Source organism: Rhinolophus ferrumequinum, chromosome 16 (assembly GCF_004115265.2).
Source record: "Rhinolophus ferrumequinum isolate MPI-CBG mRhiFer1 chromosome 16, mRhiFer1_v1.p, whole genome shotgun sequence".
In the NCBI taxonomy this organism is placed as follows: Eukaryota; Metazoa; Chordata; class Mammalia; order Chiroptera; family Rhinolophidae; genus Rhinolophus; species Rhinolophus ferrumequinum.
In genome coordinates this window covers 60,698,614-60,712,433 of record NC_046299.1, presented here as the reverse complement: position 1 = coordinate 60,712,433, position 13,820 = coordinate 60,698,614, and the positions used below count along the sequence as shown (strand labels likewise).

The 13,820-nt window shown below is 49.6% G+C and overlaps 1 protein-coding gene across 2 annotated transcripts in view; it reads left to right on the top strand.

Annotated features, from left to right (window-relative positions):
- Positions 1 to 13,820, top strand: part of GRID1 (glutamate ionotropic receptor delta type subunit 1) — a 697,974-nt gene that overhangs the window by 672,657 nt on the left and 11,497 nt on the right. The window contains exons 14-15 of one of the 2 annotated variants that reach the window (XM_033131343.1): positions 5,629 to 5,795; positions 12,196 to 12,436. In XM_033131343.1, the coding sequence (XP_032987234.1) occupies positions 5,629 to 5,795; positions 12,196 to 12,436 (408 nt within the window). Of the gene's footprint in view, positions 1 to 5,628; positions 5,796 to 12,195; positions 12,523 to 13,820 lie in introns of both variants that reach the window. The other variant, XM_033131344.1, reaches the window with a different exon arrangement.

The window sequence follows — 13,820 nt, the reverse complement described above, 5'->3', positions numbered from 1 at the left end:
GTAAATATTCTATTATAACAAGGTCTTTTTCACTAAACAGTATAATTAATGCTGGTTGTCATTTATTAGGTTGGTGCAAAAGTAATTGCGGTTTTAAAGGTTAAAAATAATTGCAAAAACAGCTATTACTTTTGCACCGACCTAATCTTTAGTACTTAACCATATGCCAGTCAAGTCCCCAAGCATGCCACGTGTAAAGAGAAACGTAATCCTCATTGGAACTCTGTGAGGGATGAACCATTTCACATCCAGTGAAACTGAGGCCTGGAGCTATTAAGCGACGTGCCTGCACTCACACAACCAGCAAGCAGTGGCGCTGGGATTCGGATCCAAACAGTGGGAGTCCAGAACCCATGTTGGCTCTGGTTTACCATAGACAGTTGTTCCCCTGAATAATGAATGCTCTTTTAAAACACCGTCATAACGGTAACGTAATATTCCATCACCGAATACTGTCATTTCCTAGTTCTCAGTTATTGAACAGTCATATTGTTTCCAATTCTTGCTAGTTTAAACAGTGTGGCCCTGAAAACCTTTGTACCAACATCTTTTCAGGAACTCAGTTATTTCCTAGGATAAATCCCGAGGGGTAGAATCGCCATGTATGCACATTGAAAAGCATTTGATTCTCCCACCGAATTGCCATTCCCGAAATATCATGCTAGCCCACACTCCTACCAGCAGAATGTAAAATTGTGTTTCTCCACAGATGGCCTGGGTTTGTACTGTTGCATCTGGTGATTTGGCACCGTGTGTAATCCAGGTATCACTGAGCCAGGGTGCAGGTGGTGTGTGGCAATGAGTTGCCATTTTATGAGGAGCTAAGGAGGAGCTAAGACATGGGATGCTCAAGAGAGCTGAGCCTGCTTTGTTGGGTGGAGGCTGGCTAAGGAGAGGCAATGTGTGTGCCACTGGATGGCGAAAGCACGTGAGGATGGATAATGTCCCAAAGCAGTCCCCAATATCCTAATGACTCCATCCAGAGATGGTGCAGGCCCCCGTGTCCTCCCTCTGCCAGGACTGTTTCAACAGTTCCATGAACCACCTGTTTGTAAAGCTGGAGACAGACAGTCATTGCCATTTCAGTGTGTTCTGTCACCAGCAGCATTCTCCTGGAAAGTGCTCAGAGGGTGGGGACATGGGGAGCCATTTCCCCAGCTCTCCCTTCATGAGTCCAGGCAGGGCAGAGGGAGAGCACAGGCTTCTTTGGAAGCAGATGAACGTCAGGTCCCTCTGGTTCTGCTACTCACTGTCTGCATTTGTTTGGGACAAGTTACTTTATTTTCCTGAGCCTCAGTTACTTCATCTGTAAAATGGGATTAATGTTCTGCCCTTCAGAGTTATGCCATGGATGGAAAGAGAATCAGGTTTCTGAAGGCCCCAGCACCTTCCCTGTACCTGGCACTGCAGACGCCTGATTTCCTTCAGCGCTTCCTTTCCGGTAAACATTTGTGTTTGATGTTGGGCAGCCCCAGCATTCTCGTTTCAGTAACAATGTGGTGGCTTGCCCCTTTCCAAAAGCAGTTAGGATGGAGTAGAAGAGCTTAATGAAGTTCTTGTCTTGAAGGCTATTGTCTCTGAAAGTTTGTGCTCCAAGTGAGTTTTGGGCCGGGTGGGACCAGTGGTGCAATGAAAAGGTATGCAGTCTCATTTTATTACCAGTGTGGAGCAGCAGAGAGCAAGTCATCCATCATCCCAGCTCACTCGTGGCTTTGTTGATGGTGCCTAACCTTTCTCTAGTGATATAGGCTGACTATGGTACCCCAAATGTGAAGGAGGATGCTCTAAGCACTGGGGACAGACACCCTCATGATCTCTGTCCCTTTCCATCTGTAGCGTTCTGGTGTGCGAGTGGACTGGGGACGGAGAGGGCTTCAGGGAAGGGCTTGGATCCTGTCTCCTAAGATGCTTGCTGGGAGACAAGCCAGGGGTGGTCTGTCTACCTGCTGTTGTCCTGGCATCCCGCGAATGGATGCCCCGATGCCCTTGACTTTCTCTAATGTCAAAGCTGTTCTTTCCTCCTTTCTCTAAAGTCCTCGTATCTATTCTTTTTATGTGTGAACCAAGTGCCTTTTGTTTTCTCATTTTCTTTTTTTATAAGCAAAAGGGGAGAGTGAAATGAAGCAAAATGTTCAGATGCAGGCCAAGGATATAAAGGACACTTTCCCAAGTGTTTGGGTAGTGTCTGGGAGCCAGTGCCCTGTGAAAAGGGAGAGCTCTGCCAGGCTTCGTGTTCTGTGGATGGGCAAGGGCACCTCCAGGCACCAAGGGCACACAGGAGGATGGAGATGGGATTTGGTGCCTCTGTACTGTATGATAGCATAGACTGTGTAACAAGAATAAAGAAAACATTCTAATCAGTTTGTCCTAACCTCCCTAATCCCATTCAGTTATGTACCAATCCTGTTCATCTTATTGCATGTTGCATTTCATGTGTATACAGAACAGTAATGATAGTGTACCCCTCCTAGTGTTTACCACTACTTACGTTATAGATATTTATATTTGTGTTTCTGCATAGAAACCTAGAGAGCCCTTTAGGGTTAGCTTGGGTCCTGGGACTGCAGCCCAAGATTCCTCCAGAGCTATGGAAATCACTGGCAAATCATCTAAGAAAGTGGAAAAAACATCCTCAACAGAAATGAGTAGTTAATATAAATAAGAAATGAAAATGTCTCAAAGTGGGAGAGGTCTCTGACATGGAGTTGAGGGGACGGAAAGTGGAGGGAGAGTGGTAGAAAAGTCTTCCCAGTGGACGTAGAGATTAGGTAAGAGGCTGAGCCCACAGAGGAGGAAGCTGGACCTGTGAGCGAAATGGTGGAAATTCTCAGACTCAAGAAATGAAGAGGATGAGCTTGTGATACAAGGGGAGAGAAAGAGGAAATTCTTGGCTCTCCTGGAGGCAGATGTTTGATATATCTGACATCCCCTACATATGAAGAAGCCAGAGCTTTTGAATAATAGGCAGCACGGAATAAAAAGGTGGATAAGTAATTATCAGGGGCCACATGTAAAACTGTTTCTGATCCTACAAGGAAGAGGCACATCTTAGAACTTTTTGCGGGGGCTGGAGCTCATTCTGCATTGGGGCAAAAAGAGGGTCTATGTAAAGGGGCTGTAGCCATGATGGTTGGGCTTCTTACAGCTAGCATCTGACCTGTTCCTGAGGACACAGTCAGACCAAAGAAGCCCTCTGTCTCACACAGTGTCTGTGGCATGCCAGGAAGGTCTGGGGAGATCTCTGCAAGGTCCCGAAAGTTTTTGTGGAAACGGATGAAGTTGGGAAGTCCAGGGGAGGTCTTGGTACTGCATTTTCCTCAGTGTGGAACTAAGAGAGGAGGAAGCTCTGGGATGCTGAGGAAGTGAGGAAGGGATGTCGGTGATGGAGAGTGTGGCATGAGACTAGAGCCCCGTGCAGTTGGAGCTTCTGATTTGGCCCACATACAAGACATGGTACGTAGGCCTCTCCAGGTCCTCCCTGTTCTGGCATTGTCAGGGAGATTGGGGATCAGCACGTGCTTCTTGAAACAGACATAAGAAATATAATAATAAATGTAGTGCCTGATTACAAATGGGGAATTGAGGAGCTGGGGTCATTCGGCATCTCAAGAAGGAGAACTGCTTTCCCCTCTCTCCTTTGCTGCCTTCCTGATTAGCAGGGATTTGCCAGCATTTCTTCCACGTTATCTGTCTTTTGAGCTTAGGCCAGCAGGACTATAAATGCAGCTTCCTTCATGCGACTGTGCTCACCTGTCACTTAGCACAAACTGGAGTCACAGATGCTTGTGTCTTGAAGAAATCTATGTGCCCCATTCGGATGGCTAGACTTTTGTCAGAGTCCATTTCTATTCCATCTGGTCCAGCTTCATTTTTTTTTTTTTTTTTCCTTTTTGGAATATCACTTGAAAGGTAGACATGAACCTGATCTTAATTCTTCTTTCAACATGACATGCCCTTTTGAAATCGTACAAATAACAATGTCTGATTGTCATGTTGAATTGTGAGCACATATATAAAATGCTCCAAAGTCAGACTAACACCAAATATTAGGTCATAAGTCAACATTTTGCTGAGAAACTCGCTAACTTAAGAGTTTGAAAATTTATAACTTTTCATGAGAAAACTTGTTTGTCAGCAGGACAAAAATTTCAAAGACTGTTATCTTTCTGTGTGGCGGGAGAGAAATGAGTGTACGAGTAATTTTGTAACCTGGGTCAAAGTCCTTTAGGGACTTCTAAAATGGGCCTGGCCAATTTCAGGGAGTGAGGATTTGATGTAATACTTGAATTGCTTCCTGAGGTGAAAGTCAATGGGTGGTACAAGTGTGTCATTTCTTACAAGGTCGTTGTGCAAAACTATGAATGGCTAGGAGCAGGCTGTTTCTGCCAGGGAGTGCCATATTCTGCCCACAAATTCTTCTGATCGAAAAGTTCTGATGAGGCACGTTGACTCGTGGGCTCTTAGGGTCCCAAGAGAACTCAAATCTGACTAGCTTCACCTAAAAAGCCATGGCACTCTGGGAAGTCTCAGTGGATATGAAGATGCAACTGAATAAAGGAAGGAGACGGAACACACCTTCGACAACACCACAAAGCCTGTAGCTTGCCAGCTTGGCCATCTGTTGTCTGTAACGTTTCAGCCCGGCCACCAAGCCCAGACGGAGCTGGGCTTTCTAACATCTCGTGGAGCTGTGGTCAGAGGAGGGGGAGAAAGTCAAAGAAGCGTATGCTCACTATAGAAACAAAACCAGAAACTTTGCTGCATGAAGAGCATTATGCTCAATTTTAAGCTGGCCAAGTGACAATGTTTAGTTTGCATCTCCTTCCAGAAAACAAAGCCCAAACAACAGGCAAAGTCAGAGTTCTGGTTCAGGATAGAATTGAGTGTCTGCTATGAATGGGTGGCGTGGAGTAGGATTTTAGCTGTGGCTGCAGGCACATTCCTGGTGGAACAATGAAGCATTGCATTGACATAGATGGTGACACCGGAAACCTGACCCTGTGCGTGTGCACATACATGTGTGTGCACGTGTGTACTGGTATGTGGATGTGCGTGTGTGTATGGATGTGCTCAGTCTTGTGTGTGCAGTGCAAAGCGAGTGGCAGAAACTTAGCCTGGCCCCGTGATCATCAGGACCCTCTCCTTAACGGGTTCTTCCCCAGGCCTCGCACATTCATGATTTAGACATTAAGTCGTGGCCACTCAGGGCCACTGAATTTAGGGTCATCGCCCACGTTCAGCCTACCCAGGGCTCAGTCAAATTCCAAGTAGGAATGTTAAATGAATACTATTATGATCCCCCTAAGTATCTGGTTGGAAAAATCTCAATTCCTTGGGGTCAGCCTTTCTGCAGGCTCCAAGGTGAGCCTGCTAGTAAGAGAAATAGATCCATGCCACTGTGAGACGTGCTGCACTGGAGCCTACAAGGGGCAGCGTCACGTCCTTTTCTGTCTAAGCACAGCGGTGGAATTTGTACACCAGAAAATCAGAAGAGTGTGCTGTGCTGGCTGGTGGGCAGAAGGCCCATTTAGGAGGGTCCCTCAAATCCCACCATGGAGATACCTCACTGCTTGAAGCTAATACAGCAGGCCAGACCTGCCTGACTTCATGGTGATTTTGGTCTTTCAGGCAAAGAAGGGGAACTACGCCTTTCTGTGGGATGTGGCCGTAGTGGAGTATGCAGCCCTGACGGACGACGACTGCTCGGTGACTGTCATCAGCAACAGCGTCAGCAGCAAGGGCTATGGGATCGCCCTGCAGCATGGCAGCCCCTACCGGGACCTCTTCTCCCAGAGGTAGGCCAGACCTGCCTCTGTGCTGAGGTTGGAGGTACCCTCCTTTTAGGAGAGAAGAGCCAACGCCAACTCGTTTATTCATCACAGTCTCCTCAGCACGAGACTACGTACCAGTACTTGCTCCTCCCCCACCCCCAACTAGTCCCGTGCCAGGTGCTGGGATAAGGAAGAAGAAGTATGTGGTCCCTTCCCATGAAGGTGTATAGTCTTGGTGGGAACTGTGATGTGAGCAGGCGAAGTCAGCACAGGGCAGTAAGTGTGACAGAGAGGATATTCTGGGGGTGGAGGCAGGCATGTGACCAAACCCAGGAGACCAGGGAGGACTTCCCAGAGGAGGTGACTCCTGAGGCCTGAAGGATGAGTAGGAGTCAGCCAGAAATCTATGTAATTTCACTAACAATTGTCTCCCCAATAAATTAAAAAAAAATAAAGAATAAATTAAAAAATTAAATGAACAATTAATTGGCTCTGACAAGGGTCCAATAGTTACTTCTTAAAATAAATGCAACATGGGAAGAGTCAATGTGGAGACTTGAAAAAAAAGTGGGGCCAGAGGAGCAGAAGGACTCCAGAGTCATCAGTACCTGGTCCAGGGGGGCAGGTGCTGTCTGCCAGAATTTGGAGGGGCCTGGTCCTCTTCACCTGCCTCTTCCCCGTCCTCCCCAGATCAGCGTCCTGGTAATTAGCACTAGCAAATGGTAGGCATGCTGGAGAAGTGGGGCGGAGGGCTGGATAAGCAGGAGTATTCAGCCTAAGCCAAGGCAAACAGATACCCTCCACCGGAAATGAGTACAGTGTCTAGTTTGCTTTGACCTACTTAGCTTCACGTGTGATGTTCTGGTACGAGTCCGTCCCGTGAGCCTATTTTCTCTGTTCCCTGGGGCAAGATCAACTTTCCAAGTGCTCTCTGTCTGGACACCTGGCCCACCTCCTTGAGAAGAATAGTCTCCCATCGTCCTACCCCTGTTCACTGCCACAAGAGCTTACCTTAGTCCTTGACCAGGTGACCTGGCCTCCCCAGACAGGGTGGAAGTGAAGAGCACAGGTAAGCTCAGTGGCCTTTTCCGAGTAACCAGCCTGCTAACAAGGGCTCCTGTCCCCAGAGATAGCGAAGTCTTGGGTCCTCCTCTTACACATGTCTGTGACATGACATCCTGGTGGGTGAAGAGGGCATAACTATAGAGCCCAGAGAGGAGTCCCTAAGGACGGGCTGTGCCTTGGTCTACCAAAATCCAAAATGTGGCAGACGTGTCCATCCCGGTGAAAAGGCGAACACCTGCCCAGGCTTAGGGGCAAACCCCAGTTGCCTGATTAACACACCTTCATTCCAGCCCTGAGGACCATCCATTTGGAGGGGAAGGAGTCATCAGAGAGCATCAGTTTCATGCCCCAAAGGTCTCAGAGGGTAACTGACCCCTGGGGTCGCTCAGCCAGCTCCTGGCAGAGTTGGAAGAAGAAGGCAGGTCCGCTGAGCCCTCCTTCTGTGCTCGTGTTGCTGTTAGGCCTCTGATCCCCGTCACCTCCCTTTTCCGACCCCTAGATCTTAAGTGGGAGCTTCCCATCTTGAGCACCTGAGCCTACACTCCATCCGGGAAAGGCTGAGGGGTGGGGCCTGTGACTCAGCCATTCAGAGGCTTGTTTGCAGAACTGGGGAAAGGGGTAGAACTAATTAAGTTAAATAGGCTTTTGGGCTTTTTCTAGGTTTTAGTCAAGTACACATTCTGTGCCTCCCTTTGCTCCCTGGAGCAGAGAGAGCTGACAAGAGACAAGGAGGAGTCGCGATTTATCAATTGCTCAGATTAAAGGCATGAAGAAAGAATGGCTTCTCTCCAGGTGCATAATACACTGGTGTTCTTGAGGTTTACCCCAGTAGGTTTTCTGAGACAGAAGGCTCAAGGCATTCCACAGACCATCAACCTGTGAGCATCTCTCTGGAACAGATGGTCAGGGAGTTAGTGGGGCCAACGCAGCAGCAGCAGCAGCACCACCAGGCAGCTAACGTGCCCCAAGGCAGAGCGCACAGAAGCACAGGGTCCCCGCAAAGGAAGCTTAGTCCCTGTGCACTCGCCCTGCTCCGAGATCTGAGAGTCTGCTGAAGTGAGCGTTGAAGCACCAGAGAGAGGAGAGAGCTTGGTTCCCAGCTGGATGGTCAATGGAGTCAGGGCAGTGAGGATCTCCAATGAGGTCAGAGGGGGACCTGAGAGTACTCAACCTGGAGAAGGAGATGAATAGGGAGAGGGTGCTTGCTCACCCCAATATCGTAAGACTTTCTGGGTGCAGAAGGAATTTGATGTCCTTTGCACGGCTCCAGAGTGCAATGGACCAGGGCCAGTGTTGGGTTGTGGGGTCCCAGGGGGCAGGCTTGCCTGCAACAGGCCTGTGCCTTATGATGCTTGCTGACCTTGAGGCTCTATTCAAAATTTCTCCCAATAGAGACCCTGTGGGCTGCTGCCCCGACTCCATGGGTCACCACAAAGAAAAGTAGCCTGTTCAGTTTCCTTGGTATTCTGGCAAGAAATGATTTATTACTCTTTACTTTCATCAGAAGTCCGTGTGCTCTGTGACTGCAGGTAAATGTCCCCAGTGGACCGTGCTGGCCTCCTGAAGTATTGTCATCTGTCTCTGTGGCGTGTGGAGCCCCTCCTGGGTTGGAAGCATCCTCCCCGTCCGGGCCTGGGCAGATGGGTGTCTACTTGCGGGGCTGCTCAGACCTCACGTTGCCCATTCACAGCTGCCAGTGGCTCTTTTCGAGGCTCTGTGGCAGGTGCCTACAGAACTGTGAGCTGTCCCCAGTTAAGGCATGCCTGCGAGGAGCAAAAGGCAGGCCCAGGAAGCAATGTGCCTTGCCATTTACAGAAAAAGGGTCCCGTGTAAATAGCAAATCCCAGGCTTATGTGGAACTGCGGTGACCTTCTTTCCCTTCATCCTGGGAACTAAGCTATTTCTTTGACTGAGGATATGCCTTCTGGCTGTGGCAGAGGACAGGGTCTATGGACTACAGCTGTGTGTGGCTGAGGCCGAGAGCTGTCGCCCATTTGTGGACCATCGCATGCGGAGTGGGCATTCAATAAATGTTCAGCGACTCGATAGCCGTTTATAGAGTACCTAGTGTGTAGCAGGCTCCACAGCTATTGACTGGAGGAAAGCACCTGCAATTATATCTGTCTGGAAAATAGAACAACTGGCTTCAGGAGGTGGCCGTTATTGCTCTGGCTTCCTCATAAGCGGTATAGAGTATTATGGTGTGCATCAGTTTAGCCTCGTTTTAGGACTCATTTTGTGCCTGTGACTTGTTTTATCTTTCCTCAGTTGCTTACATTTAAATTTTCTTTTGATTTTTATTTTATTCGTTGTTTTCCTATAAATTGCCTTACATTCTTCCTAGAATAATATTGGGCATAAAAAATACATGCAGTTATAAAGAGCAGCAAAAAGAGATGCATCAGCAACATTAGGCAGCCTTCCTGATACTGCCGCCAGCAAGCAAAAGAGTGGGGATCTGGCCCCACAGCCCGACTTGGGCTAGAGTCTCACCATCCCTGAGGCCAGAGCCTGAGTCTCAGAGAGCAGGCTGATGGCACTTAGCAGCCTGGTGTTCTGGAAAGGGCATGGCCTCCCGGGTCAGCATGACCCAGTTCTGAAGAGGAGCTTTACCACTTTCTAATTGCAACCACTTTCTAATGGGCAAGTTGGTTGCAATAGATTGTGAGCCTCAGGTCTACAATAGGTAAAACAGACGTAGTAGAACCTACTTTGCAGGCTGTTATGAGGATGAAAAGAATGTAGATTGATCAGTCTCCTCCATGTTCTCAGTAAAAGGCAGCGCATGTCAGCACTGGACTGTAGGGCTGCTGGTCAATATGGTCGTCAGATTGCGACCAGAGTATTAACCAGCTTGGATGGAGCCCTCGTTACTTGCCAGACCTCGAGCTGAGTGGTCTGCATGTGTTCCCTCTTTTCATTTGGTCACAATAATTCTGTGAGGTAGGTGCATTTGTTATGAGCTCAGATTTTAGTGATGAGAGAGCTAAAGCTGAGAGGTTTCATAACAGGGCTCGAGTGATGGCAGAGTCTGGGTTAGAGCTGACACCCCTCAGAGCAGAACCTGTGCCGATAAACACGATGCTCAGCTGTCTCTCCGTGGTGAGTCAGTTCTTCGATCATGAGTCTTCTTGAAGGCCCTGAGGTCCTGCATATCCCGCCCTGGATTCTTGTAACTGCCGGAGGCCCAGCCTGCTTGGACCTGCCAGCAGAGACTTAATTAATGGCTAGTCATCATGAGCCAGTGGACGTACAGACATGAAGCTTCCCTCACATGTCCTAAGCCACACGGAGGTAGTGGGACACTACAGCTGCCCAGATAATCGGGATATCCATGTGAGAGACCTATGGCCTCAGCGGATACTGAGGACGACCCCCACGCCACATAAATGCAACGTGTAAATCATGGGTTTGTCTCAAGGACCAAGCTCCTACCTGTGCAGCCACATGCCAAGTCTTTTGTGCTGATCTGCACCCTGGGCACTTAATGGACTTTATCTAATTATCTCACTATGGCCATGTTAGTTTAGGTCCATTTTCAATATTCAGTGAATATGTTCACACATTTATTGATGCAACAAACACCCACTGATAGCCCAAGTTGTGCTGGCCACTGTGCTTGCTCAGCAGAAAACATGGAGAGTAAAACACAGCCCCCGTCCCAAAGGATCAGTGCACATAGCGGGGATCGTGGGACAATGTGGCCAGGATGAGGAAGCCGAGGTTAACAGGGCAAGTCGCTTGTCCGGGGACAGCCAGCCGACATCTGGTGCTTACAAAGCCTACTGTTTGCACTGAGTCAGGCTGTTCCCAGCATCGAGAGGCCATGCTATCCTGGACCCCTGAGGCCGACAGGTCAGGGAACCCCCTCCAGGCTGTCACCCTCCCTGTCCACCAGTCACAGCCTGTGCACGGTCACTGATCTCAGCCTCAGCCTGTGCTCACAGCTGGCCTGCAATGCAAACCCAGGGCAGAGACTGCTCAACTGACCAGTTGGCAGTGAATTTCTCTTGGCTTTAAAGAACCACTGCTGTCAAACTGTGTATACCCAGAGGGCTCAGAGAGGTCCAGAAGGTGGTGTCAGCTGAACACATTGCCAGAGACTGGGCTTAAGGAGCCCCCTCCCCAAATGGAAAAGCTTGGATGTGAGGAGCCGGGAGGCTACCAGCTACACTAGCTCACTGCTCAGACGCCTGGGTTATAGAGGGAGCCCATAAAACACCACAGTAAAGGAAAACTGCCATCCAGCCACCTGGGGAATATGAGAGCAGAGGGGTTGCCCCCTCTTTGCACACAGGATAAAATGCAAACTCCCTTCCGCCCTCTCAGAGCCCATGTTCTTGGCTCTGCCTGCTCTGACTCTTCATCTCACTGTCCTCCTTCTCACACTCCACTCTGCAGTCTCATGGGCCACATTTCAGCTTCTCAGACATCCGGGCATTTACCCCAGATGAGGCTTTCAAACATGGGTCTAGTCTTACGGAGGTTCTTCCTTCTCCTCGTTGAATGCTAACCCTGCCAGCCTCAAAGTGACTGGCAAGATATTTTATCTCTCTCTGTCTCAGTTTCCTTCTCTGTAAAAATGGGAAAAGGGAGGTAACCATCTCGACGGGTTGACATGAGTGTGACACACTATTTGTCAAGCACATAGGATACTTCTTGACACACAGAACGTGCTAGGTGACAGGGAGCTATTTTATGACTAACCATCCTTCAGGTTTCCATTTTCCTCTCACCTCCTTGAGGAGGTCGTCCCTCCCAATAAACCAATTCCTAGACCCCATGTTCATTTTGTTGTGTTGGTCACAGCTTCCGTCTCCACATCTACTTCTTCTAATGTCCGTGTGTGTGTCTCTACACCATAAGCTCAGCAATGTTGAGCACCGTACTTGGCACAACGCAGATGCCCCTTTAATGGAATGAATGAATGATATGGTGAATCCTAGTGGGAGAGACGTATTGAAGTTTGAAAGAGAAGCATGAGTGTCCTAAGTCCGAGTGTGTCCCTCCTTCATTTCTGGATTTCCTGATTTCATGCTCAGAGTTTGTCCTAGGATCCCATGTGAAGGGTCCTTATGTGCTTTGTGATTGGACTTTACCATGGACAGTGGGCCAGGTCGGGAGAGGGCATCGAGGCTTTAGAGGAGAGTGAGAAAACCCGATGTGGATTTTGGGAAGACCACTCTGCTTGCGGAGTGAACGGATTGGGAGGGGAGAAGCAGAAGCAGAGAGCTGCTGCGATGGTTCAGCGATATCTGAGGGGTGTGGGGACGCAGCACGGTGGGGAAGGGGCCAGGAACCCCCGTGGTGGTGTGTTGATGAGGCCGGCGGTGTGGCTCATGTGGGTTGTATCTTGTAGGATCCTGGAGCTGCAAAACACTGGGGACCTGGATGTGCTCAAGCAGAAGTGGTGGCCGCACACAGGCCGCTGCGACCTCAGCAGCCACACCAGCGCCCAGGCCGACGGCAAGTCCCTCAAACTGCACAGCTTCGCCGGTGTCTTCTGCATCCTGGCTATTGGCCTCCTCCTTGCCTGCCTGGTGGCCGCCCTGGAGTTGTGGTGGAATAGCAACCGCTGCCACCAGGAGACCCCCAAAGAGGTCCGTGCCCTGGGTCCTGCTTCTCCTTTCTGCAGCCTAGAGGCAGGAGAGTCCCACTCGGCCACTCGGCAGGTGGTTTTCTTCCAGTTAGTATTTACCCAAGTCACTTGTCTGGAGCAACATTGTTTTATAGTGGGGGATGGTGTTGTCATTGTATCTTGGTTTTAAAGCCAGAGGACAAATGTAAGGGACATTTTCATGCTTGAACAAAGTGCCAAGGTACCAGCCGTGGCCACTGAAGTCCTGATTTTGACTATAGAGCGGGTACAGCATGGGCAGCGCCAGAGAGCCCTTCCCCACCCCGCCCACCCCTGGGCCTCCACCCTGACCTGGAGACACCAACTGTACGGTAAGAGAGGAGACCAGATTCCTTCCTGTTTCTCTGTGGCTTCTCCCCAAGGGCCATGGGGACTGCTGTCCCAGCACGTGGGGGGGACCGGGCCCTGCCCATCCCATCATCCCTTCCTTCTTCTCTCGCTCTTCCTTACAAGGCTTAGCCTTGCCCACTTCCCTCCAGCCATACCCAGCACAGGGAACATTGTGGCTCTGTCCAGAGTCCAGGTTCTGGGCAAAACTCCCTTCCTGATTCTGCCCTTGACACTTCCTTTTCATCAGGTGTTTGCTCTTCTTCAAGCTCTTTATTAACTTCATTTTTAAATATGAAGCCTTCATTAAGGTCCACCTGCACACAACTCCTCTAAGGGAGGGTGGCAAGGAATGTTGTTTGGTGACGCTGCTCCACGGGCAGAAACCTACACGCAGGCATCCTAGCACAAGGCCAGCCACTCCATCAGAGGGCTGGCACTGCAGGCCACATACACCTCAGCTACTTCTAGAGTCACAGCTCCACGTATGGTTTATGTGGCGACAACAGATACGCATTTCAAATAAGAAGAGTAAAGTAACCAGCGCCAAATCCAAAGAGACAGCGCAGGCCCCGGCCACCATGTCTGGCACCTGGAGAGACTGGTCACACCCCGTGCATCAGTCTGTGGTGGAGCCCCTGGGAGGGGTGGGGTGGGGACAGACTCTCCACTCATACCAGGCAGTGAGCTGTCCGTCATCACACTTAGGTTTTGCTGGGAGGAGCTTGCTGTTCGATTCAGTATGTCAGCAATGTTCGGGGGACATTTCCTCTCGTACCTTCTGTATCCCTCCACGTAAGGACATGCGACTTGCATCTCTCACAGCCTTGGTGGCTCTCCTATCACCCCTGGACCACAGGACAGAAGGAAGGAGATATTTAAGAAATGGTCCTGTGGACCAAACTTCTTTTGCTATTGGACAATTTTCTATGAAGTTACTGGAAATGGCAGTGAATTATTCTGATGAGTAGTTTTATGGAAGAGCCGCAAATATCTCCCTCGGCCACCTCCCCCTCCTC